Source organism: Amphiprion ocellaris, chromosome 3 (assembly GCF_022539595.1).
Source record: "Amphiprion ocellaris isolate individual 3 ecotype Okinawa chromosome 3, ASM2253959v1, whole genome shotgun sequence".
Lineage (NCBI taxonomy): Eukaryota > Metazoa > Chordata > Actinopteri > Pomacentridae > Amphiprion > Amphiprion ocellaris.
In genome coordinates, this window is record NC_072768.1 from 11,451,677 (window position 1) to 11,477,574 (window position 25,898).

The 25,898-nt window shown below is 39.1% G+C and overlaps 5 protein-coding genes across 5 annotated transcripts; 2 read left to right on the forward strand and 3 right to left on the reverse strand.

Moving 5' to 3' along the window:
- Position 1: 1 nt before the first annotated feature.
- Positions 2–1,689, reverse strand: ch25hl1.1 (cholesterol 25-hydroxylase like 1, tandem duplicate 1). Its single transcript, XM_023287772.3, has one exon. The coding sequence runs from the start codon at positions 1,081–1,083 to the stop codon at positions 250–252; it is 834 nt and encodes a 277-aa protein (XP_023143540.3). The 5' UTR covers positions 1,084–1,689; the 3' UTR covers positions 2–249.
- A 135-nt stretch (positions 1,690–1,824) lies between these two features.
- Positions 1,825–6,331, reverse strand: si:dkey-24l11.2 (uncharacterized protein LOC100034462 homolog). Its single transcript, XM_023287799.3, has 11 exons — positions 5,774–6,331; positions 5,034–5,093; positions 4,874–4,926; positions 4,633–4,777; positions 4,162–4,511; positions 3,843–4,071; positions 3,607–3,721; positions 2,824–2,935; positions 2,608–2,719; positions 2,132–2,244; positions 1,825–2,006 (listed from the first exon to the last, which is right to left on the reverse strand). The coding sequence occupies exons 1-11, from the start codon at positions 6,329–6,331 to the stop codon at positions 1,937–1,939; spliced, it is 1,917 nt and encodes a 638-aa protein (XP_023143567.2). The 3' UTR covers positions 1,825–1,936.
- Positions 6,332–8,193: 1,862 nt separating this feature from the next.
- On the forward strand, positions 8,194–11,261 carry ch25hl1.2 (cholesterol 25-hydroxylase like 1, tandem duplicate 2). The gene has a single exon (XM_035956064.2). It carries the CDS (start codon positions 9,899–9,901, stop codon positions 10,724–10,726), a length of 828 nt encoding a protein of 275 aa, XP_035811957.1. The 5' UTR covers positions 8,194–9,898; the 3' UTR covers positions 10,727–11,261.
- Positions 11,262–12,626: 1,365 nt separating this feature from the next.
- tspan3a (tetraspanin 3a) lies at positions 12,627–17,005 on the forward strand. The gene is made up of 7 exons (XM_023287773.3): positions 12,627–12,810; positions 14,373–14,564; positions 14,792–14,866; positions 15,033–15,134; positions 15,227–15,379; positions 15,489–15,572; positions 16,123–17,005. Exons 1-7 carry the CDS (start codon positions 12,748–12,750, stop codon positions 16,213–16,215), a joined length of 762 nt encoding a protein of 253 aa, XP_023143541.1. The 5' UTR covers positions 12,627–12,747; the 3' UTR covers positions 16,216–17,005.
- A 601-nt stretch (positions 17,006–17,606) lies between these two features.
- On the reverse strand, positions 17,607–25,827 carry pstpip1a (proline-serine-threonine phosphatase interacting protein 1a). Its single transcript, XM_023287774.3, has 15 exons — positions 25,665–25,827; positions 24,522–24,622; positions 24,352–24,426; positions 24,219–24,253; positions 24,007–24,113; positions 23,824–23,886; positions 23,294–23,398; positions 21,168–21,213; positions 20,804–20,883; positions 20,107–20,205; positions 19,906–20,002; positions 19,617–19,704; positions 19,441–19,535; positions 18,486–18,583; positions 17,607–18,382 (listed from the first exon to the last, which is right to left on the reverse strand). The coding sequence occupies exons 1-15, from the start codon at positions 25,692–25,694 to the stop codon at positions 18,254–18,256; spliced, it is 1,248 nt and encodes a 415-aa protein (XP_023143542.1). The 5' UTR covers positions 25,695–25,827; the 3' UTR covers positions 17,607–18,253.
- Positions 25,828–25,898: the final 71 nt, after the last annotated feature.

Below are 25,898 nucleotides of genomic sequence, written 5' to 3' on the forward strand. Positions count from 1 at the left end.
ATTCTTTGTAAACATGATTTTAATTGAAAATATACACATTGTAACCAACATTGATAATACGCTGAGAAAGCTGCCAAACAAAAGACACCAGCAAGGAGGCAGAAAGTGCTACACAATGAGGCAACTGTAATTCAAAGTAGAAAAATAGGAGATTTACCAAATGGGAAAGAATGTGACAGTGCAAAGAACATTGTGTCAGACTGACAAAGTCAAAGGAAACAGGAGTGATTATAGAATTACATTCACTTATTATCTTTTATCATTTTTTTTCTTCAAAGGCACAGCGGTGCCAAAGATTCTGTCCCAGTGGCTGAAGAAAGGAGCAAAGTTACTGTTTGGCTTCTGGTGGTGCATGTCGTGAGCTGGTGCACCACCCAGCAGGCCAAAAGGCACCAGGTGGTTCAGGGCCCACGGCAGGTCATAGCCTATGTGGTCTTCTACAGACATCCAGAGACTAAAAACTGTGACGGACCACGTGGTCAGTGGGTGGCATCTTAAAAGAATTGGGTCCTGATTGCTCCAGAGTCCCACTGTCATCAGTTCTGGGATGCTCAGGTGTTCAGTCGACCATGAGAATGGTGCAATGTATTCATGGTGGATGGCATGAATCCAGCGGTACAGCTGTGGATGCTTATGATGCGTGAAATGCCAAATATAATATTGCGTGTCAAATAGCAGGAGTACAGCCAGTCCATCAACAAATAGCTCATACAGTGTTGGAGCCTGTGGTGGAAGTGCTGGTGGAGACAAGAAGAACATGCTGATTATTACAGCTGGTAGAACAAAGAAGATGTGGTTATACACTGCTGTGGAGAAGCTCTTAGCCATCATTCCCAGAGTTGGCTTCCTGTCTGTTTGGATCTTGTACTGGTGGAATAAAGGCACCCTTTCTCCCAAGACGTCCAGTATAGCAAAAGGTATACTGAAGAAGAAATAGCTGGAAAAGGCGAGGAGGATGGGGAAAAAAGGAGATGAGATGAGAGGCAGGTGGTGAAGAAGCAAATAATCCCAGAATGGCTGTAGGAGACGGTCGGAGGTCCTGGAGGGCAGGAACTGCAGAGGCTGCTCACTGACGTTCAACATGTCTGTGGTGCTGAAGGCTGCTGCTGCAAGTCTTAGATTTAAGACAAAGTTCTGCCTTATATACTGGAGTTCAACTAAAGGGGCTTTGCTCTCAATGAGACTAGCAGCTTTTTTCCTTTTTTTCCCAGCAGGTCAACGAACAAACGCTAGCGAGAAGATTAAGAAAACCCTTCAGGAACATACAAGCTTTAGACTAGAATGTTTATCAACCCCAGTGGAGTTCATATTTATTACCAATGTGAGGTTGTTTTACAGAAATTTCAGCGTGAATGAAAAAGTTCATGTGGCATGCCGTTACTGTTCTGTGAAGATTATTTTAACATGTTTTCCAACAGAAAGATTTTTGATACGTTGTGCTGATGCTTTAAAAAATGGTCAGACACAACTCAACACTTTCACACGTTTTCCAGTAGTGTGTACCTGTTTTCCTGCGCTGAGCTTCCATATTATAAGAGGATTAACCATGCAAACAAGATTTGAAAGTTGGACCACTTGAGATTATAGTTGAATGTATACTCTGTGTAAAGTGATGAAATGACCTGCATGTATGTCTTCTTGTATTGTCTTTCTCACTATTATATAATGACTTCAGCAGTCAAGCCTTATGTAACTGCAAATTAAACAGATTTGTAAAATGACCCAATGACCCAAAAAAAAAGTGCGAAATCCTCCAATTTAATCCACATCAAGTCCTCAGACTTCATATATCAGGTCAAAATATCAACATTTCTCACACCGAAGGATCATAACGTGATTTATTGTGAAAAATTGACAATTTCATTGAAATCACAATTTGATTTGTGTATCACATCATCTCTTTAGAAATTTACGCATAAAGGCTCTTTTCCACCGACTACTTCTTTTCACCGGCTGCTTTCCTGGAAACCGTTTTGTTGCTGTTGGCATATTTTTGACGATCATTTCTGAGGAGAAAGGAAAACAAACTATTTTCACTACTGAAAGAAATATCAATGTTTTTTTCTTGAATAAAATATTTCTACAACTACAACAACAAAATGTTCAATGTAGTGTCAACAGGTAGACATACTTGCTCATTTTGACTTTGTTTCTGCATCCCAGTCCTCCCTCCCAGTGGCTGGTACGTGTTCCTCTTGTCATCATGCTCCCACAGCTGATGCAAGGTTTTCCATTGCCGTATGGCTGCAAAAGCAAACATGATGCGTTTCAAAACTGTTCCCATTCAAACTGTGTCTTATGCATTTATTCTTCCAGTATAACCAAAATTTCTTTTTTTAATGAATGAATCAAGAATATGCACAATACACTAACTGAGACAATCTACTTTTCTGCAATCAGTTATGTGTTGATTAATAAATATTTCCCTTGCCCAGATCGTATTCCAACATGCAGCCCTTCCGTAAATAAATGACAAGGTGAGGGAAGATGTGCCCAAGAATTTCACGTGTATTATTTTGCTAACAGATTATGACTGTGTTTCTCTTACAGTAAAACCTTCATAACTAAACTTGAATGCACTATCAAGGTATCAACTATATAGTTGACCTGTTCTTTGGCACAGTAACCACAAAGCATCCTGGTGGCGAGTTCCATGGGGTGATCCTGGTGCTCATCATGGCACACATCACAGGGGTAAGTCCGACCGCAGCAGGGAAACCTGAGAACATGGGCGCAAATTTTAGCCAATTTTTACATGTGATTATCTCTCAAAACTCCAATATCACACATGTAAAATGAAATAAATCACAGTGGGGGTGATACCTTAGCCAGCGATGGCTTTGTTTGAAATGCTTGCATGTTCCTTTTTCTGGCAGTGGCTTCCCTTTTTGCACAGCAGGATCTCGTATCGTCTTGAAATGTACATCACTTGAACCTGCAAAAGCAAAGGAATTTAAGTACAACAACCATTTTTAAGTCTTTTGTATTGTATAAATGCTCATACTTTTTATGTATTGTGTATCTCTTTATTAAGTGTGATATAAGATTGGTCAGAGAGACAAATGTAGCAGTTTTAAGGTCTCAAAAGATCAGTGTGCAGATAGAGAGAATAGTATTCAGAATTATGTTTTCACTGGTCTATTATCATCTGTAACTATTAAGCGCTGCGTTTCTTTGGCTTAGTAGAATAAAAATAATAAGACTAAGCTGTTTGCATCAGCCTCCCCGCTAGATCCCACTAAATCCCTCACATTGCACCTTAAAACCTTTGCTGAACCCTTTGATAGTAAATGTAGGCAAGGCAAGTTTATTTGTATAGCACCCTTCATGTCCAAGACAGTTCAAAGTACTTTACATATAACATTAAGAGCATTACAGTGAGGTGCAGATAAAACATTAAAAAGTACATGAGACATTGCAAAAATCATAATAGAATCATGTACAGTAACTAAATTTAATTAAGATGATTAAAAGCAAGCAACAGTCTAGATACCGTGCAGATTTCATGCACAGGCCCATGAGAAAAGAAACGCTTTTAACCTGGATTTAAAAGTGTCTACATTTGGTGTAAGTTTAATCTCCACTGGCCTGTAGGTGAGCTCTGACCTGTTTTGTTGGTACGAGGCGGGATGTACTGGAATCTTGTGCTCTCAGCCAGGATGCTGAGTTTGCTGTGGCAGTGTTCACAATTTAACTCCTTTGTTTGTCCATACAAAAGATTCTAATGAGAAATGAAGACAGAAAGGCTATCTCAGAGAAGGTCAGACTTCATCAGGATGCATTTCGGTTAACTTTGATGATAATTCACAGTGTTGATGTTGTAGCAGGGTGTGTTTAATCACCTGCACAGGGCCCTCCTGGGAGCAGCTAAGGCAGCCCACATTGAGTTCACATTCCTGAAGTACAAGGTCAGCCGGTGTGGCGTTGTGGAGGTCCAAATATCCCAGGACGTCGCTGTAATGGTGAAGCATGCAGGGCCTGAATGCAGCATTTATGCTTGCATTACACTTATCACACTGAGCCGCACAGGGAGTCCTTCCATTGAGTGTCAGGTCTGCGGTTACCTTACACCTGTAGGCAGCACATATACAGAGCAGTCAGGTTTACTACTGAGGATCAGATCTCACTCTGAATCTGTTATCGTGTGTTTGCTTTCCTTACCTGTTGCACTGAAGACAAACAGTAATCTGCTGGGCAGCCACAGTGGCTGTGTTCTCTCCCAGCCTCAGTCCCAGCAGTTTCACCTCTGTGCCTCTGCGTGGATCACTGATCTTAATGTTCTCCACCAGATGACTTGCTTCCTCTTGCTGCTGTCTATCATCACCGTCTGGACTCTCCTGCTGCACCGACTTCTCACCTTCTGTATTCTCAGATTCTGCCACATTACCATCATCCTCATCTGCATCAGCAGCATCAGAGGCAGATTCAGATCTTTCAGTCGCTGTTGCCTGCAGCTCTTGATATGTTATAAACTGCAGTCCAGCTTTTTCTAAATCGATGTCTTTTTTCAACTGTAAACAATAAATACAATCATATTCAAATTCTGAAGTTATACACAGATCTTTTCAGCATATTTAACTGGAAAACTTACAATTACAATTCAATATCATTTGCTGTTTGTGCAGGTCTAACCTGCCTGGCTCCTTCGGTGAATAGTCTCTCCAAGCTGCGATCTAGCCAGCGAAGAAAAGGCCGGAAAAGCAGCTCGACCTTCCCCAGAAGCTGATTGGTCGCATGTTTAGCTTGAAGCCACTCCAGTGACGCTTGCTGTACATGTCTATGTAGCCAAAAATATGTAGAAATAATTGTAACTGCTGTGAGTACCAAAGGCACAAAACATTACATGTTGTAGTGAAACTGCAAATGCTTTTACTTTGACATTACTGCTGGCAGATCCTGGTCCAGTGGTATGTCCAATGTAAAAATCTGAGGAAAAGGTGTCAAGGTTATAAACAACTGTGATCTCCATGCCGACCATTTGCACATTAACCATTAGCACATTAGATAAAGTTGAGAGAAGCAGTGGTCTTTACCTCTTGGGGATAATTCTCTGGAAAGCTCACCATGATATCGATTTCTTTCAGATCAAAAGGCTGCAAGTTAAAATGCAAAGTTAACATATTTAAAGATAATTATGTAAAGCAATTGTCATTACCAGCTTTGTAACCTACTTTCTAAAGAAGAAAGAATGTTAGAACAGTTGGTTCATTAATACCCTAGAGAAAAAAAAAAAGTTTTTTGGGCCAATTAGATGGATTAATAGTTCTGGCGTGGCACTGCATAACCGGTCAGTGAAATGTTTGGCCATGGCTTACCTCTTGCTCGGTTTGGTGACTTTGAAACACTATAAATGAGTAGCAGAGTAGATAATATAATGTTCCATTTAACTGTTTGAAATGAGATTTTGGAGCCAAATTTTAAGCAATGCTTTACCTAATTTCTCTTCTAAAGCATGAGCTTAATTCAATCTCAGTGGTGCAGCTTAAGTGATACAAATCCTGCATTATCTTTGACACTTTCAACCTCAAACAACCTTAGGTGCTTTCACGGTGTTGTAGGAGCAGTTATTATTTATCTTCTGTCAAGACAATTCAGTATTTGTTTCTAAATGCCATCCCTAGTTTCGCTCCGTATTGGCGAGTAAAGGAGAAATTTGATCAGGCTCACAAACCAAAGCTGAGCTGTGCTGTATTACATAAATGATACGTGGGTGGATTTTCTGGCTAAATGCTCAAGCAATGCAGGGAGAGAGAATGTAGAAAGAAATGTTTACCCAGTCTGGATCAGTAGCCTCTACAGTTGCCCTGTAATATGTAAATTTGCCATCACTTCGTTCCTGAATAATCAGTCGGTCTTTAGGAAAACGCTTCTTCAACTGCGTGATCTCAGTATCTCGTAGCTTCTTGGTGACATCCTCTGTCATGTCACCCAACTTCACCTCCTGGAGGGCGCTGGGACGGGATACTGGTTGAATCATCGGTGCAGCTCTTGTGTGATTGCCAGGAACAGGCTGGTCATCCAGCAGGGGTAACTGTGGTGGATGCCAGAAACGACATCTGTCCTCCATGCTGCAGTGGCCTGCGACAAAATAGCGACATGGGCGAAGAGCTCCTGCTGGGGCAAATCTGGAGTTATTAGTGGGAGGCGACCAGTAGCCCACATCTTCAGCAGGGGCTGGTAAGTTTGGAGGCACTGGACCTGTCAGGCTCCTGGTGTCATCTCTCACATGCAGAAATTTACATCTCTTCCCAAAATTGCAGTGTCTGCCTTGAGAGTAGTAGCGGCACAGCTGCTGTGTACGAGGAACTGGCTCTGACTCTCCTTCATCCATCTTCTCTCCCTCAATGTTCTCCGTTGCTATGGATACCTGAATTAATTTATACAGTACAAATCAGACATCTCATAGTTACACAGCAGGATCTACTTCTTTTACTGATATATTAACATTAAGAGACGTTGTCATGGTGAAGCAGACAATCTAACAATTTAAAACGGTGGTTCCCGACACTTATGTAACCCAAAATCAGAAGGTGGAGAATCTGACTTTGCTTTTCAGAATTTTTAATTTAAAGGATTTTTAGAAGCCTGAATAAAAAAAATACAGTCTGTCTCAAGAAACTAAAAGCAAAATCTAAAAAAATACAAATCATTTTGCGTAACATAAGTATCTAGTGATCACTGACTCATTGTTATGCTGCTGTAGGTCCAGGCTACTGGGTGATCTCCCATGATGCAACAAGAACCACTTTATCTCCTATCCGCTAGTCCACTCCCCATGCATTTACATGTCACCATAGCACACCATTACTGTGTTTGTTCTCTTTGTAGGGATCTCTAGGCGTGGAGCTACACGTTTCTGATCTGATTTTACTGGCTTCCTCAGCATTTATTGTTTTCTAATACAATGTTACTCTGTTTCTTTCCTCAATCTTTTTTCTCTCTCCCCTTTTCTGCTGTTAAAAGGGTGTGTTTTCTTACCAGTGTCAACAAAGTACTCACTCAAAGGTATTGGTGGATTTGTTGAGGTTCTCTTTATAATAAATTATTGTGAGATTTTCTCTTTACTACATGAAGTGTCCTGAGATGACTGATGCCTTGAGCTGGATTAAAACTCAATAGAAGTCACCTTAACTCTACAAATGTGTAATAATTAACCACAACAGCAAGCTGCCAAATGCTATGACTTGCAATTTTTTTCCATCTCACCATTTGTTTACATTTTTATTGGGGGGGGGACAACCAAGTATATAAGTCACTGCGGTTTTCATGTCTTAGTATTTTATATTTATGGTATTTTAGAAACAGATCTTACAAATATTTTTATTGTTTTGTATTGATTTTACGTGTATTTTTGATTTCATTTTTTTTCATAACATGTATAGAATTTTGATCAACCCAGGTTTTCGGTATGAACTATGGGAAAGTCCCTCAGAGAAGTCTCCAGACATGTAGATTCACAGAAATAGCGGAAATAGGATTAGAAAGTACAAATCAAAGCACTCATGACAGCCCAAAATCTCATGCACTGCACCGGGAGCGCACCTCAAAGTCGAGGAGTCAACTGGTCGTTTGAGGCCTGTGCAAAGTAACACCATAAAGTCTATCAACTGGACTTACGCCTCTTTTTATTACTCTATAAGAATGATCAATGTGAAATATAAGTGAGAACAAATTTATCCACCAATGTTATAATTTTAATTCGCTACATCTCTCCTAACTGCCCATTTATCATCCATACCAACTAGAATTGTAGTCAAGTATCATCCAGTTGTGTGGTATTTTAATATTTTGATGTGCTGTTAACTGGTCGTATTGTAAACTAAGACGAACGTTAGCAGTGAATTTAGCTAAGTTAGCTAAACTTTACGTACAGTTGGTGACTTGTATAGTAAATTTCGGTCACTTAATTCCGCTCAAATTAAGCATTTTAAAAAGATGACATTACCTCGAATACCCTCAGAGGTCCGTGTAAAGGTTCACCCCGAGTAGAGACAAGACCACAACTGACTACAGAGCTCTGTCTAACCGTTACGAATGACCTGAATTGCCCCTATAAAACTATACTGCATAGGCGGAAACACTGCGCACTAATTTTACGTCATTACATGCGACGAAGGGTTCTTAATCGTTCGGGATAACAATCAGCCCCGTGACCTTATACAAACGATGCTGTCGTACAGAAAGGTGGCGGAGATTTTAGTTAGTCTGTCAAAAGGTGGTTCTGTTGCTCACTGAGTACAATTGAGTTGTGTCGCCCTCTGCAGCCTGGGAAGTTCACTTTTAGCCTCGGAAACAGCAGCTGCTCTGGAGTTTTCAGTATTAGAAAAGTACTACGATAAATGATAATCATAAAAAGTCCCCAATCGTAATCATCACATCAGAAGGTTATATGCATAATTTCCAAAGAGCTCTAAAAATTTTAAATATGAATCCTGTTTGATGAGAACTTTTAGAAAGCTTTATCTGTTAATGGACAGAATAGATTAGCTTTACTGTCATCATACTTGGGGACATGATGGAAATATAAGTAGCTGCCTCTGGACGGTGCATTGAAACAAGCTAAATTAACAACAATAAATAACATAATCAAATGTACATATTAAATAAAACTATATTAAGAATTCTAACATATGCAAAAGAGGCAAGATATATACAGTACAAAGAGGAGATAATGAGATCAAATAAAAAACAATAAAATGGAATAAATATGGACAGGAGATTGTGCATAAGCAGCATTATTAAAAGTTACACTGTGTGTTATTGTTTTGAGTTCAGAAGTTTGATGGACCATGGGTAAAAACTGTTTCTCAGCCAGTCTTTTTTATGAATGACGGCTTCTAAACGGACCCTGTGGTGACTTTGTTTTGTCAGTATTTCTTTTCATTTTCCCCTGTGCACTTTATAGTAGTTCTGCTACAAAACTGAATATTTACGTTTTTTGTAAGGATTAAGAAGAAATATAATATACTAAGCAAAAACAAGAGGGCCACATGTAATATTATATTCAATTCTGTTTATGTTTTTAACACAGGGCAGTAAGCAATACACGACAACCTGACAACACAATAGACGCCACGAAACAACCAATTACCCACTATTTTGGAAATGATGAATAATGAGCAGATCGACAGTGGAGACGTTGTTGTTGATGCTGACTTATGCAATGTTTTTCCACTCTTCCTGAAGGGTTCGGTGAAACTGGCATACATTTATGGAGATGGGATCATACTGTTTGACACATCCATCTAGAGCAGATTGTCTATGTTAACACACTGCCTGGCTTTGGTCCTAACCAACATTCCAGCATTCAGCAGCCAACAGCCCACTGTCATTTTCTCTTGTCATCTGTGGCATCATGTCATTTGAATAAAGCTGCATTTTGAGGCAACCTTTCATAGTCACAACAATAGAAATGAGATTTTTAACCTTTTCTCTCAGGCAATAAAGACAATCATTTGCGTCCCGTGTTTATGTTTTTATTCAATGTAATTCTAAATGTCTTCCACTAAATACTGTGCAGACTGCATGATTGTTTTCTGTGAAATAGATCTGTGTATTTCAATTTATTGACTGAGCGACCTGGGCAAGAGTTCTGACATATTTTTTTTGTGTATTGGTGAAAGAGTTCAGTTAAACTCACTTGAACAGAGACAGAACACTGCCAGGAAGGTAAATGCTTTCAAAATAATTTAAATAATTACAGCTTATCACAAGGACAGCTATAGGTTACCAGTTACCCAGACTGTATGAATAATTTGTTGCACCTGCCTGTCACTTGATACCATACAGAACAGCAAAGTACAAGCAGACTCTCGCTGGATGAAGTGTTGACCAAAGTTGCTGTTTTTGGCTGAAGCGCCGACATTCCTCAGACAGTCCTTGTGATTTTTGCTCCAGGATGGACCTTGCAGAAACCAGTGCTTGGATCACTTACTTAAGAAATGACTCTTTGCTGCAACCTCTGTGGGACAGCCTGAGGCTCAACTACAGCGACTATTTGAGATCTCCGCTTTTCCCCATTGTGCTGACCGTCTCGTCTTACTTTATCATCTGCCTCCCTTATCTTATTTGTGATATCATGGGGGACAGATGGGCATGGGTCCAGCAATTCAAGATACAACCGAACCGTCGGCCAACCGCCTCTACACTGCTGCACTGTGCAAGTGTCACCTTGTACAATCATGTTTTTCTTGTGTTCCCTGCGTCTGTGGCTCAGTGGGCCTGGAGGCCACCTGTGGACCTGCCGGAAAGAGCCCCGACCCTGCTGGAGCTGATTGCAGGGGTGATTGGCAACCTCCTGCTCTTTGACTTCCAGTACTTCATTTGGCACCTGCTTCACCACAGGATCCGCTGGTTGTATGTCACCTTCCATGCTATCCACCATAACTATTCATCTCCCTTTGCTCTTGCCACTCAGTGTCTTGGCGGCTGGGAGCTGGTCACAGTGGGTTTTTGGACCACCCTGAATCCGATGATCCTGAGATGCCATCTTCTCACGACATGGGCCTTCATGGTATTACATGTGTACGTTTCTATAGAGGATCACTGTGGCTATGATTTTCCCTGGTCCACGTCACGTGTGATACCATTTGGCATCTATGGAGGGCCCAGCAAACACGACGTGCACCATCAGAAACCCAACACCAACTTTGCACCGCACTTCAGCCACTGGGACAAAATATTTGGCACACACGCTGATTTCAGTTTCTGTACTCCAGTGAAATAGGTTGTTGCAAAATTGACAGCAGCTAGACAGACAACAATATTTTCATGTATCTGTTCTCATTATTCAAATTATGTGAACATAATGGTATTAAGGAATGGAAGCTGAAGAGAAATGTACATTTTCTTTCGATGCAAATGGAATGAGGATAGTGCCGCCATTGTACTAAGACTTTCCTGTAACTTCAATGACAGTTAATTAATTCTGCTTATAAAATCTTTATTATTTGAACCATGTAAATCATATAACTATTGCCTTTAAATGTCCCTGCCTCATAATGTATCTGGTTTCATACCTTTGAAAGAGCTCTAGAAATGGCTTATTATATTCTTCCTAAGACAAATACATGCATTTTCAGGCCCACAGATGAAATCATTTGTTTATCTATTGTAAATATTCACAGCAGGAATGTCGCTTTACATATTTAATAAAGCTATATGTATAAATCACAACTAATGCGCATATTGATGCATTTAGTAACTAATGTCTCCAGATGAATAAGCTTCATGTCTTACTGAGTAGCAATAAATTATGCTTCCTTAAATCTGGACTCCTATGTCGTCTCTTGTGTTTTTCAGGTCATGTAATCTGATCACTAATCCCACACTGGTGCTGATACTTGAAATGTTTTATGTATGAGACAAGTTGGGCGAAAATTAAACTATATATTGTGTCACTAGATGTCAGCAAAGCAGTCCCAATGGCCCCTCAATAAGCAGCACATGTCTGCAGCAGAGGAGACTGCATTTTATTTAGGACCGCAGTTTTAGGACCACATTTCTAAGACGAACTTTTTTCATAGGGCAGACAAAATGGCAACCAGTTGTTTATTTAAAAAGGAACCTAGTTCTGTAGCCCACAGACACTGATTAAAAAAAAACTATATACAGTTTACGGTAGGTTAAATCTTTAGATCCAGAATTTATTAGAAAGAAAGTACTATGTGGATGGAACAAACTTTTAAAATGATAAATGCTCAGACAGAAAGTAGTATTTTTGGTGAGATGAACCAAAAGTCAAAGTCAGGTCATACATTCTGTCTTCTAAAACGTTTAAAACTATAAGTACCTGAAGAAAAATTATTATTTGGGTGGAATGAACCTTTACAACTATAAACACTTGGACAGAAAGTAGTAATCTAAGCAAAAATAAACCATTAAAACATTAAATACTTGGCCAGAAAGCAGTATTTTTGGTAGAATTTACCTTTAAAACCATAACTAGTCTGTTAAAAAAAAAGTGCTAAATAATCTTAGTTATGGTTAGTAGTTAGAAAACATTATTTGAGTGGTAGGTAAAAATCAACGATATTATGGCCTTAAAAATCCTTAAAGGTATAAGTACTTACACCGGAAGTAGTATTTTGGGTAGAATAAACCTTTTAAACTATAAATATTGGAAGTGTCATTAGAGTAGAATAAACTTTAAAAACTGAAAATATTTGTACATAAATTAGAATTTTTGGTGGAATCTACCTTTCAAACCGACTGCTAAAAAGTGCCAAATAAACTTATTCATGATTAGTAGTTAGAAAGTAATATATGATAGGTATCTAAAAATCAAGTTATATTCTGGCCTTTAAAATCTTTAAAACTGTAAGTACTTCGATAGAAAGTAGTATCATGAGTGAGATAAACCTTTTAAACTATGAACTCAAAAAATTGTCATTCAAATGGAGATATAAAACAATACATATTTGGACAGAAAGTAGAATTTTGGGTTGAATAAACTGCAGCGTCCTCTGCTGCAGACACATACTATTGATTTCGACAGACCTTTTAAATTTCTAATATCTCCCAAATTAATATCAAAAACACTGCATTCCTCTAATGTTGACATTATTTTAGACGGGGGTGGTTCTGTTACTGGTCCCTGTGTGCTGGTGGCGCTGCGCTGCTCCTCGGTGAGGCAGCACACAGACCGTCGGGATATGGAGTGTGAATGTTGGAGCTACCTGGGACATGTCTGAGTAGGAAACCTGCTTTATTTGCCAACGCGAACAGCGTCTAATCTCCTTGTTCAAGATGGGACAATGTGGCATCACGTCCTCGAAGACGGTGCTGGTCTTCCTGAACCTGATATTTTGGGTGAGTTTGGAGGTTTGCGCCAGTTTTAGACGTGCGTCACACAGCAGCGGCAGTTAGCATTTAGCGGCAGCTAGCGGCTAGCTTGTTGTGTTTATGTGCCGTCGGGCGATCAGCTGCTAAACTAGCCGACCTTTGTTTCTCCAGGGAGGGATCAGTTTGAGGGGACAGTAGCACAGATAGTACCTCAAATATAACATTTATTGGGTTCGTTAAGTTGTGAAATGAATCACATATATTACCGCGTTTTACAGCTAAATTATCCTTTGTTTATTATGCTGTTAGCTGAAGTTAAACGGTCACTTTTTGACCCCCTCCTCAGAGAGTAGTAGACTACCGAGCAGCAGACACATGAATCAGCAGAATATGTTGGTATTTGATTCAAATACCAGAAGACAGTTTAGCTAGTTAATTTGTACATTATTGTGTTTATTATACTAGTCTAGGTGGGTAAAGGTATTCTATACACTGTACTGACTGCTGTTAGTAAAGAGTTCTTAAGACACTTTATGGCAGTTTAAATGCAATGCTTCATATTCTATTAATTGATCCTAAAATGTGTGAAATTGCCATTCTGTTGTTTTTGTTTTCAAATCTTGATCTGCAAAGTGTCTATAGCTGGAAATACTCTAGTTTTCATGTTAGAGTTTTGTTATTTTCCACCATTCAGGATTAGGACAGTCATTGATGATGTAATAAAAGTAATAATAGTAAACAGGGTTTAAAAAGTGCTTTGGCAGACAGCTAAAGCCAGATATCCAGAGGGTGAAATGCCTCCAAAATGTCAGACTGTAACACCAAATAATGCAAGGTGGAATTATAGTGAAATGAAGATACAGTAATTCAATATTAATAAATACAGTTAAAATAGTACAAACAGTAAAACTTTACTAAGCAATAAGAAGACATCATTGCATAAAAGCAAGTCTTTAAAAACTGGTTTTAAGAAGTGATTTAACACGAGTCACCAATTCTGTGAGCCTAGTCTCCTCAAGCAGGTCACTCCAAAGCTGAGGCGCACTGACGGCAAAAACACCTTCTCCTTTAGATAAAAAAGAGAAGTTGCTCTCCTTTAGATTTAAGCCCCAGGTTTGAAGTTGCCAGAAGTGTCTCGCTTGAAGATGCAAGACTGCAAGCTGGCTTATATGGGGACATCATTTCAGCTGCATTTCAGACCAAGACATGATTTTAAAATGACCAGTAAAATCAGCTACAAAAACCGATGAGTAGGTGTAGGTGCCGTGATGTCTTCTGCTAAAAGTAGCAAGAGGCTGAGCTGCTGAATTCTGAACTAGCTGAAGGCAAGAGAGTGACTTTTGGTTTAAGCCTGAAAGGACGGAGTTATAGGAGTCAAACACAGAGAAATGTTGAATACTGAACAATAGCTATCTTAAAATCAGCCCTATAATATTCTTTACAGCTGTCATGTTTGTCAGTGGTGCAGCAGAAGCCAGACAGTAAAATGTGAAAGAAGCACTAGGGGAACAACTTTCCCTGCTTCATTGACACTTGGTTTTCTTTTGTCAGCATGGGTGAAATGTTGATTTTTTTTTTGTCACCCACAGGCTGCTGCTGGTATCCTGTGCTATGTTGGCGCCTATGTCTTCATTACATATGATGACTATGATCACTTCTTTGAAGACGTGTACACTCTCATCCCAGCAGTGATCATCATTGCAGTTGGAGCCCTCCTCTTCATCACTGGGCTCATCGGATGCTGCGCTACAGTGAGAGAGAGCCACTGTGGACTTACAACGGTTAGTACATGGTAGAGAAAAGTAGTATATGCAGAAAAGAGGTACTTTAAGGTGTCAACATGTTAAGTTTGACTTGCTAAAAGAATTATGTCATTCATCACAGTTGATTGAACACAAAACTGCCTGATGCATAAACTAATAGGTATGAAGAAGGTAACTTGACGAGGCCAAAGTAGAAGACAGTATCTGTGGTCCGTCTGTCTAAACTCTTGAAATTCAATCCACAGTTTGTCGTCATTCTCCTGCTGGTTTTCATGACGGAAGTAGCAGTGGTGGTTCTTGGATATGTTTACAGAGCGAAGGTGAGAAAAGCAAATACAAGTCAGAAGACATTTGTTTTATTTTCTGACCACACCCACACAATCAGTCGCTGATAACTTAATCTCCTGTTGGCTATCATGTTGATTTGTATTGTCCAAGGAGATGTGTCAACAGATGATTAATCTCATACTCTTTATCAACTGCCAGGTTGAAGATGAAGTTAATAGTTCAATCATAAAAGTTTATGATGAGTACAACGGCACCAACAGCAACTCCCAGAGCCGAGCCATCGACTATGTTCAGAGACAGGTGAGGTCAAATATCCTGTTTCCTGTATCACCCGTGTGTCTGTTTGCAAGTACGTGGCACTGCTATTGTCTTTTCTTTGCTTTCATTTTCAGCTTCAGTGTTGTGGAATTCACAATTACTCAGACTGGCAAAATACGCGCTGGTATAAAGAATCCAAAAATAACAGCGTGCCCATCAGCTGTTGCAAAACTGTCACTGGAATCTGCACGGGGTCTCTCACTCATCCTGAAGATCTCTACCAAGAAGTAAATAAACTCCACATTTGTCAAGTTGTCCTACAAAAGACAGATTATTTTATCAATAGAATGACTTCTCCTAGTTTCACATGCTTAAACATGTTGTGTGTTTGTCAAGGGTTGTGAAGCTCTGGTTGTGAAGAAGTTGAAAGAGATCATGATGTATGTCATCTGGACCGCTTTGACATTTGCTGCCATACAGGTATTTCAATTCTGTCAATATACTTTGTTCCATACACCATTGTAAGATATTAACTTGGGAGGTGGCTGCCTGGAAAATGTTTTTGTTCTGCTTTATGTGTAAAGCAAACAGACGGTTAGGAGTGAGTATAAGGTCACAGACTTCAAGCTGCATGTACCGTTTCTGTTTTTTGTCACCCGCAAACCAGGTGTGTCTCAGAATCAACCACGAATTAGAAACTATTTATGGATTCATTCTTTCTGTTTAAAATTCGCTGTTGCTTTTTTTGATAATAAGGAACAGACAGCAAGAGCTAATCAAACAATTACAAAAATATGTTAAACATTGACTTTTAATAAGCTCAGTAGCTGGATTGTAATTCTATATGAGGTTGAGCAATAAGTTTCCCTTTTATCTTCAGGTGAGCTTGTGAAGTGATGAGGCAAAAATCTGCAGGATTACTCTCAAGCATTATAGTGTTAATTAATCCTGCCTATTTATCTTCTGATATGCTATTCCACACCATGACGCCTTAAATGCCAGTAACATAAAGGCTCTCTCATCCTTCTAGATGCTGGGGATGCTGTGTGCGTGTGTCGTGTTGTGTCGCAGAAGCAGAGATCCTCCCTACGAGCCTCTTATTACAGGGGGCACCTATGCATAAAGGAAAACACGTTTCTCACCGTAACAATTTACCTGTCATTGGTGAGAGCATGAAAGTAATCTATTACCACACTAACCTTAACACACTAACCACGGTAATCTTATATAACCTACCTGTTTTTCCAAAAAGCTCTTTGTCAAACCTGTAAAAAGCCAATGAGAATGAGACATTGACTTTGTTCTTTTGCTCCGAGGATAACATGAGGATACGTAAGGCCTCATTCTTACCAAACTCAAACCTTGTTAGTCATGTATAGAGTGAAATGTGAGCAGGGTAATTTCCTCATGCTAGTTTGCACTGTGGGTATGGCTTATACATTATATTTTATTCTAAAATCTGTCATTTACTTGAATGAAAGACTGTATAGTTTTACCTTGTACCTCCACTGCTACTGCTACTGCTATTCTGCTACAACTACGGCTATTCCTAGCTCAGTTAAGGTTGAAACTTTACCTTTCACCAGCAGCATTCTGTCAAATAACGGTCAACATCACAACCCAAGTAAATGGCACAAGATGTTTTTGTGTGTCAGCGGTGTAACTTAACTGGCTTTTGCTTGTCTGAGCTGTATTTTAAGAATCAAGCATTTAGTATGGGGGTGGTGTTTGAAGTGGTAATGCATTCTCAACTCAAGGTAGACTTTGTCTCATAGCTGTTTGGTTTGTTTTTGTCTCAACAGTCTACTGACACTAATTTTAGATTATGATTTGCTGATATGTAGCAGCGAGGAGACACAAGAATGTAAATAAGGATGGTGAAAGCTGGAAATTAAATATGTTTTCTGGTTTTATTTCCATGTCAGAAATGTTTCATTTTTTAACAGATGTTTTTTTCTGTTCTATCCACATATAGCCAAAATTCCTTCTGTGTTGTCGCTGAAAAAACAAATCACTTAAGTTCCAAAAAAGAGAGGTTAAAGTTCAGGTGTTTCTCTTAAGCTGTCACATGGTTTGTTCCATGTCAATTCAAACTTTATCACTTCAGTTTGAAAACTCTTCAAACCATGTTAGTGGTTTCCGATGAACTGAAGTAGAGGTGGTGAGAAACCTGACTAAAATTACGTTTTGTAACACCTAGTCACCACTGAAACACCATTGTGTGCACTGAGATGCTTAAAATGGCAGTTAGAAGAATCCACTTCGGTTACTTGATAGACACTGTGTTAGCAATGTCGCCCAGTGCCGAGTAACAAGACACCGCTGGACCAAAGAGAGCAGACGACTCAGCCACATGACCCGAGACAAGCTCACGGTCTGAGCTGCTTTAAAAATAGCCTTCACCACAGTAAATGCATCACAGGATGAAAAAAATACAGCAATGCCACATTCAATGCTAAATTAGCAGCTTTCTTAATTATCTTTGGCCAAAAATAATGTTAATGGTACAAAAACAAATGTTAATTTGTCTTTTATGTTGAATAAATACAGATAAATGCCCCACAAACAAACAGTTTTGCATTCAAAGTACAAATAATAATTACAGTTAGAAATTCTACACAGGCCAACAACAGAAATACAACATAACCATCTTTTAAAACATAAAATGTACAAGAATACAACAGTATATCAAACTCTAGTGCCATAGTCCTGTGCAAGATATCAGTAAATCTCCCAGCTGGCATCGGTATGAGAAGCACTCAACACCAGCAGGGAAGGAAAAATAATATGATACATATAATATTTTGAATTCCACTGCATACATGCTGATGCAACTTGAAGCCTCTATGTTGCTTTTTGAAAAACATAATTGCTTATATTTGTAGAAACCAGACAATCACTGTAAATAGGTGCAATGTGCTGTTGTCAGTCTTTCATTCTAGGGTCAAATCCACAGCCATGCAATATTGTCAGCCACAGTGCTACCATTAGGTGGAATCAAAGTTGGAAACATTCAAATCCTACTCATAGGGGCTTCAGTCATGTATGTAAGTGAAATGTGAGATCAAATTATCAAGGTATTTGAAATGACGAGTCCTTTTGAAAATGTACATGTGGAAAAGTAGTCGTACAGTCCTGCATACAGCTGTCATGTAAACTCACTATTTAGCTAGATAAGAGCCTGGAACCAATCCTGTGAGGCCATTTCTTTTCACCATCCACCAGCCATCCTCACCTTCCTCTAAGACAACAACAACATCCCCAGCCGACAGACAGAGTTCATCCTCTCCCTAAACAAGGAGCGAAATGAGCAGTCAGCAGATTATTCTTCAAATGAACAAGTGTTAGAACATGTGAAAGTGTCCCATGTAGAGGTGTAGAAGAGAGCCTGACCTGTGCCACATAGTCATACATAGCTTTGTAGTCCGCACTGCTTGTCTGCGTCGCCTGATATCCAGGAATGGAAGCATAGACTCCATCCGATGTTTCTGCTGTGGAGAAGTAATCAGTTACAAGTTATAATTTGCAGTCAGGAGTTTCATATCTCATCAGACCTTTGACAAGCTAAAAGAAATGATTTGAAATGGTTTTTAAGAGGATGTGACCTAATAATGTATATTATGTAACAGTGGGTATTGTCGCATATTTTCCCAATACAAAGCATGTCATTTCTCACTTGTTAGTCAGGTTTGCTTTCCTACTATATTTAAAGAGGCAGAAGTTGGACTTTGAAATCATGACCTGTTAATTTTAGCTATTAATTTAAACACTTCCGCTCGCGACGATGACTTCTGCACAGATATGAAAGATGTTAAAACTGATTTACACTACTGAGAGGCATATTTATTGTAACACAGACGCTTGACAGATTACAGAAAAAGCCAACATGAAGTGTCTTAGTAAGATGTTGGGGCATTAGGTGGTGCCACAGCAGCTTTAGTGCTCCTTGGCATTGAATTTCCAATCAGTCTCTGTAACTCTACTGGAGGGATGAACACCATTTAAAAAAAAAAAAAAAGATAACAGCATAACACTGTCATTAGACCTCCTCACTGCTGGGATCAAGTGTTCACGTTTAACTTTTAATTCGTCTGTACTCCACCATAAATGCATTTTTAATCTTTTTTTGTGTGTGTTTAGTATGCCTCTGCCCCCAACAAGCTGATATATGTGTATTTTTAACTGCAAAAGTGCCCCCTCTATATACCACTGGTTGGGTATCATTTGTGTCACAAATAACTACGGTGTGAAACAACATCTTCTGCTGCTCGGGCCAAATGGCTTTCACAATCACATCTGTCATCATTTAGACATTGCAATGTTAATTGAAAGACTTTATTTGCCTTACCAGGAGGTTGCACAATTGGTTCATTGATGCTCGTTTTGGAGCCGCTGGAGCTGCTCCCCTGCAGGAGATTTGAAAACCTAGAAATGTTTGTAAACCTAGAAATTGGAGAAAGGAATTAGTAAGAGTGTAAAAAACCTATTTTGCAAAAAGTTCCATTATCATTGTATAATCCTGACCTTTTCATAACTCCTCCTACAAATCCAGCACTGCCATTTCTCTCAGCTGCAGGATTCCTCTCGTAGTAATTTTGGTACTCAATTGGGGCTGCAGAAAGACGATTACATTTCAGTCAATAAAAATCTGCCACTTCAGAGGTAATATCCAGTTTGACAATGCATCACCTGCTCCCTTGCCAAACACTGAGTTGTGTCTTCAAGCACCAGCTGAGAGATAATATTAAAATGTTCAACTGGGAACATATTCAAATCCAGATCAGGAAGACAGCATGGTGAGTGCCGACAATACCTGGAGGAGAAGAACTGGTTCTTTTAGACTCCACAAAGCAGTTGTTGTCTGCGTTGATGTCGCAGTTTTCCAGTGTTTTCCTCACGTTCTCGTAACACTGAAAAAGAGGTTTGTCCAGAATGAATTCCAAATATTACAGTAGAGCGTGCTGGCTTTCTGAGGGTCTGTCCAGTACAGATATGTGAAAACAGTGGTCCCTACCTCATCATCTTTCACACTCTGCATTGATAAATGGTTACAGTGCACCCACAGGGCATTTCTTAGTACGCTGAGGCGGTCTTCTTCTTGCTGCTGAAACATCTGTAAAAAAAAAAAGTTTGATTACAAATCTTGTAAATAATCTCAAAATACATTGGTGTGCACACAATTCATAAGTAAGTCATGCAACTGGCAACTTCTTGCACAACAAAAGTGTCCAACATGGCCTTTAGTCTCTGTGATCTGTCTCCTCAAAGTTTCCTTCTCAAAGCTTTAGTTTGAATGCTTTTTAATGCTTCACAGCTTTCAGACATGCATCTATGTTTTTCTCACTCCATGTGCAGCTTTAAATTTAACATTTGACTTGAGCTTTCTCTCGTTTCCTGGTTTATTTTGCGTGCATTTAAATGCTATGTGTGGTGATACACCAACTACAGCTGATCTTACAGGGATGTATAGAGTTGTTGAATGCCTGCTTAAGCTCTGTTTCTGTTATCTCAAAAAGGAAGAATGTGCTGGCCGGAAACATTTTTGTAGATTAGTGACTCACTATGTGACCCGCTTGTGGGAAGTATTACACATCACAGGCATCTGGTACTGCCACTTTTGGTGTAAGTCTGTACATTTTCAAAAGCATCAAGTGTGTAGTCATCCCTTGATACAAACCATAAAAGAAGGAATACAGCTCTTAGTGCCATACCTCACAGGAGTCAATGTGTGTTGATTCCCACTCTTGGCGGACCTTGTCCAGCTGTTCAATGTTGGAGATGTACTGTTTCTCTAAAGACAAATGAAATGATTGCAAAGAAAGTCATCATCTTCTGTAATGAAGATTTAACAGCAAAGAGTTTAAATGCACTATTGACACATGCTATGCTATGCAAACAGTACATGAGTTTATGCACTGCCTCAAAAACTATTTCTGGAATCCTCAGTAAGAGAGAAGTTAATGTGACCACCATCCTCAAAAAAACAGTTCTGGTAAGCCACAGCAGCTTCCTGCATGAAATGACACCTTTGTTGCTAGTATATGACATATAACTTGACTTATTATTAGCCCTTACCAGCCTCTTCTGCAGCCTCTCTGCACTGTTTAGATTTGTTGTTCATCTAAAAGAGAAAACACTGTGTCAACTTAAAGCTGTTAAAAACAAACAAAAACTGTGTAATAAATCCGAAGCTTATGATGACTACATTTTGTCAGTGTTGTTTAAGACACTGGCAGTTAATTTTAAATATGTATATATTTATCTTAGGGCTGCACAGTGGCGTAGTGGTTAGCACTTTCGCCTTGCAAATAGAAGATCCCTGGTTCACGTCCCGGCCTTCCTGGGATCTTTCTGCATGGAGTTTGCATGTTCTCCCTGTGCATGCGTGGGTTTTCTCTGGGTACTCCAGCTTCCTCCCACAGTCCAAAAATATGCTGAGGTTAATTGATTAGTCTAAATTGCGCTAAGGTGTGAATGTGAGTGTGATTGTCTGTATATGTAGTCCTGCAACAGACTGGCGAGCTGTCTAGGGTGTCCCCTGCCTTTGCCCCAAGTCAGCTGGGATAGGCTCCTTTTTATAGTATTATGATAATTCTACTTATTTTTCTTAGGTAACACTTTACAATACACTTACACTATCATTGTGAGTAGTTGCTACTAATGTGTGTGGAACAAATCAGGAACCACTTGATAGCTGTTAACAAATACTTCCTGATTAACTCTGAATAACTGAGGGGTTTCCTGAGAGCAGGCTCAGTGGCTGATACAGTCTATGGTGTCAACATATCAATAAATAATTGTTTTGTTGAATCGCCATACCTTTCACTTTCTAAATTAGCAGCATAAACAGTATAAAACTGAGACCTCGTTAATCAGTCATGTTCTAATCATTAGTTTCTCTTTTTGTGCACTCCATTACTTCAGGACAAATTAACATTAATAATGTACCACTTTACCTAATGGGGCCACAAAAAGAAAAAGCAGTGATCAGATAATCACTAAGTAATAAGGGATTACATAGTACTCAGTGTGATGTATTAATGAAAAGAGTAACTAATGATTTGTCACTAGTTTTGTGTGTCTGTTTCTGGTTCAGAGTTAAATAAGAGCAACTCAGAAGAATATCTGTTGTATATCAGTTGACAAAAAATGCATATATAGACTAATCATCACCTAATTATTATAAATTTTTAAACATTTTCTGGTCTTTTCTCCATTAGCTTGTCATTATCTGCTGTTATGTCCTCAATTGTGGGTTGCTCTGGAAGAACTACAATGACACATTTAGGTTTTCGTCTGCTGTTCTTCTTTTAGCAAACAATTGTATAAAATATTAAATGATTCTTTATAGTTTAATTATTTTATTAATCTTGTCTTTTTGCATTTACATTGTCATTATTATCCAAGTTCTTACTTGTATGCCTACATCCTTTATTTTCTTCTTTGGCTGTATTGTAAATGGGGTCTCCAAACCTCCACATGTCCCAAGTTGAAAGAAAAGGAAAATGAATTAGTGTATTGATGAATAAGCCGGTCTTTACTGATTTATTTCCCACTCATTCTTCTGTATCTACTCACAGGTTGTGTACTGTAAAGTGTAAAATATAACCTTCCACTTGTGTGAAACATAAAAACATAATTTTTCTAGAGAATCCAACAGTTAAACACGCAAAATGCTAATGATTGAAACATTCTTAATGTTGCTTCAGTCAGATACTTTAGCTTCACTGTTTAGAAAGATGTATGTTCAGAGTTTGACACAATGAGGCTGTTGAAGCGACAGAGATGTTTCTCTGATCTCACCTCAAATCTGACATTGTGTACCAACAAGCGTGAATTTGTGATATTACAACTGTTTTGGGAGCAGCTTATGGTCCAACATTCAGCTTAAATAATTATAATGTTGAAACCTGAAATTTTCAGTTCATATCCATTGAGAACTGATTTTTTAGTGAAGGAGGAGAAGTCTTTTGTCCCTTAATCATGCATTTATTTTATTATAAAATATATAATATTACTCAAAGCAGCATATTTTTTGTGTCTCTAGGGATCTTAAAATACTCTTTGGCTTGACTTTTTATAAAAAGTGGGAAAAACACTTAAAGCTTTGTACAGAATAAGGCAGAACCTAGTAGACAACACTCCCTCTTTAAAAAAAAAACTAAAGCTGTTTACAGATTTACACCACAGACCAGATTTACCTTCTCAATCTGTTTGGGAGTGGATGTGGGAGTGTTGCCCGTCTTCTCAGCCGTTTGTTCGGCGTCATCCGCCTCCTTGCAGCGCTGCTCGTAGGATCTTTTCGACTGGGTGGGAAACAGAAGAGAAACCGCATGAAACCACAACACCCATGCTTTGCATCAGTGTCACTTTGTTTTATGAACACTTGACAGGAAAAGGGGGGAGCTTCAGACAAAAAAGAGATGCCATGCATGTGCACCAGGAGAAGCAAAATAGATCGCACACTTCCTTCCTCACAGTGGAGAAAACGCATCAGCTCTGGCTCTTAAATGTATCTGTAACACGACCACTGACATTAACTTACTGTGAAAACATCTGCCTCCTAGATATAGAAAGCAATGCTCTTCTCTTACAGGTTTTCACAGAGAAAACTTTGGTGCACTTCAGGTCATTTTTTTTTTCCATTTGAGTAACAAATCTTTTGTCAAAACTGAAATGTTCTGACCCACAAATGTCTGATGTGTACCATGATAACACAGAATGATCTTACTTCTATGGTCTTCTTGTAGAGGGAGACTTTTGTCTTCTGGATCTTCTCCATGATGGCTTCAAACTAAAGGTTGGCAACATTTAAGAAAACAGTCAGAAAACCACAGAAAGAAAGAGAGGAAACTCTTTTTGATTTCCTCTTTATGCAAATAAACTGGAACCAAAAAAAGCATTTCATGGATACCTTTTTTCTCTGTTCTTTCTGTCGCTCTCTGAACTGCTCCATTCTCTTCACCTCCTCCTTTAGGAGCCCAGACAGCTGAATGTGTAAGTTTCCTGTGTTTTCAATTTCTGAGAAATCACCAGAATATACAGCTTAAAAAACAAAACACAGAGCTGACGGGCCTAAAGAAATACTTAAGCAAAAACATTAGGTGAGATATATGTTGTGCTTACGTGTTTTCATTTCATCGAATGATGTTCTCAAAGTGCTGGAAAAGGGAATGGATGAAAGGCATTTGTTAAAGATGCTAACATTGACTACACTGACATTTGAGAGAACAATAAGCATATTCACACACACACCTACCAGATCTCGTATAAACCCCCAGCCTTGCGGGCTATTGTGATCAGTTCCTTTCCATATTTCTCCTCTGCTGATGCCCTACATTGACATATAAAAATAATACAGCAAAACCACATTTAAATGAGCTTGCTTTATTAATACATGTATAGTTTACCGGAAATCCGTGAGCCCACCTCATTTTAAGCAGCTCCTCCATGTCTTTGCACGTTCGGCGTCCATCATTAAGTCTTTGAATAACAGCCTCATAACCAGCGTTGCTGATGAAGTCCTCTCCCTGGAACCATAAAGCACCACATATGTTCAGTAATCAACTTAATATTAAGATCAGGTATTAAATATTGGAATTTAAACAACAGTGTTGCTGATGATCACCTTTAAACAACAGCTGATGATTTGAATGAAACAAGCTTTACTGAGAAGACTGTGCCGTTGTTGAGATTTTTTTTTTTTCTCTTTTCCATTCAGAGGTATTGTGGTATCTCTCAATAGTAAAATGGAAACTGCTATGTACTGAGTTGTGAATGGAAAGCAACCAAGTGTGGGAAGCACCAAAAGTCCCAAATCATTTAAAAATCATATAGAATTACATTTGACATCTGAACACTGAACTTAGAACATTGAAGAGGGATGAGGAAGCACACAACTTCACATTGTCAACTGAACCTATGGTAGAACCCAGCTGATAATTGACTGACCAGTTCCTTCTGCTTTGCTCGTGGTTATGGTATAACAATTTTAGTGTGCTGTTAGCTGGTTGAGCTTCTTTTGCATTGTTGCATGTTTAAAGGTACCCTGGACATTTCTGGGAAAGTGGAGTGAGTCGATCAGAGGCACAAAAGAGAGATGCGAGTTGTCCGATTGTCCCTTAATGATGCATAACACATACTTACCATCATATCGTCAGTGTGGTGAGGTGCTATTTTGGTGTTGTTCTAAACTGGAAAATGTGTTGCTGAGAGATACCTGATAGGTTTGTGTGACATATCTGGTTTTAGATAGATTGGAGAACACGACCACAATCCAGAAATGAAAGTGTTTTTGCTTATCAGTACTATTGCTTACAGTAACTATTCATTAAGTTAAGACAACTAGGACATAATGCTTACTTAACTGTAGTCAGGCATTGGTATGTGGTCAATACTTTCCAGATAAATTAAAAAGCATAAATACAATACAAGTGTGTTTCAAAGCTCCAGTGAACATACTGACATAACACACCACCGGTTTCACAGTTCAGCAAATCTCATGGTCAGCCTCAGCTGTGAGCATAATCATCACCAACAAAATAAGAAAATAACAGCATTTTACCAACTCACCCAAAAGGCATCTTTAAATTGTGACGCCATCTTTGCAGTTGTTTAAAGGAGCCTCTGTTGGAGAATTCACTCGACTTTAAATCAAACTCCCAGCAGCGTAGCAGTGCGTTGTTTGAAGCGAGTCAAACAGGTCATGACACATTCAGGAACCAAGCTTTCATACGGCAACTCTCACTCGCTCACTCATTTGATTTAAATGAGGAAGAGCTGCGACATGACAGCGGTTGCCGCAAG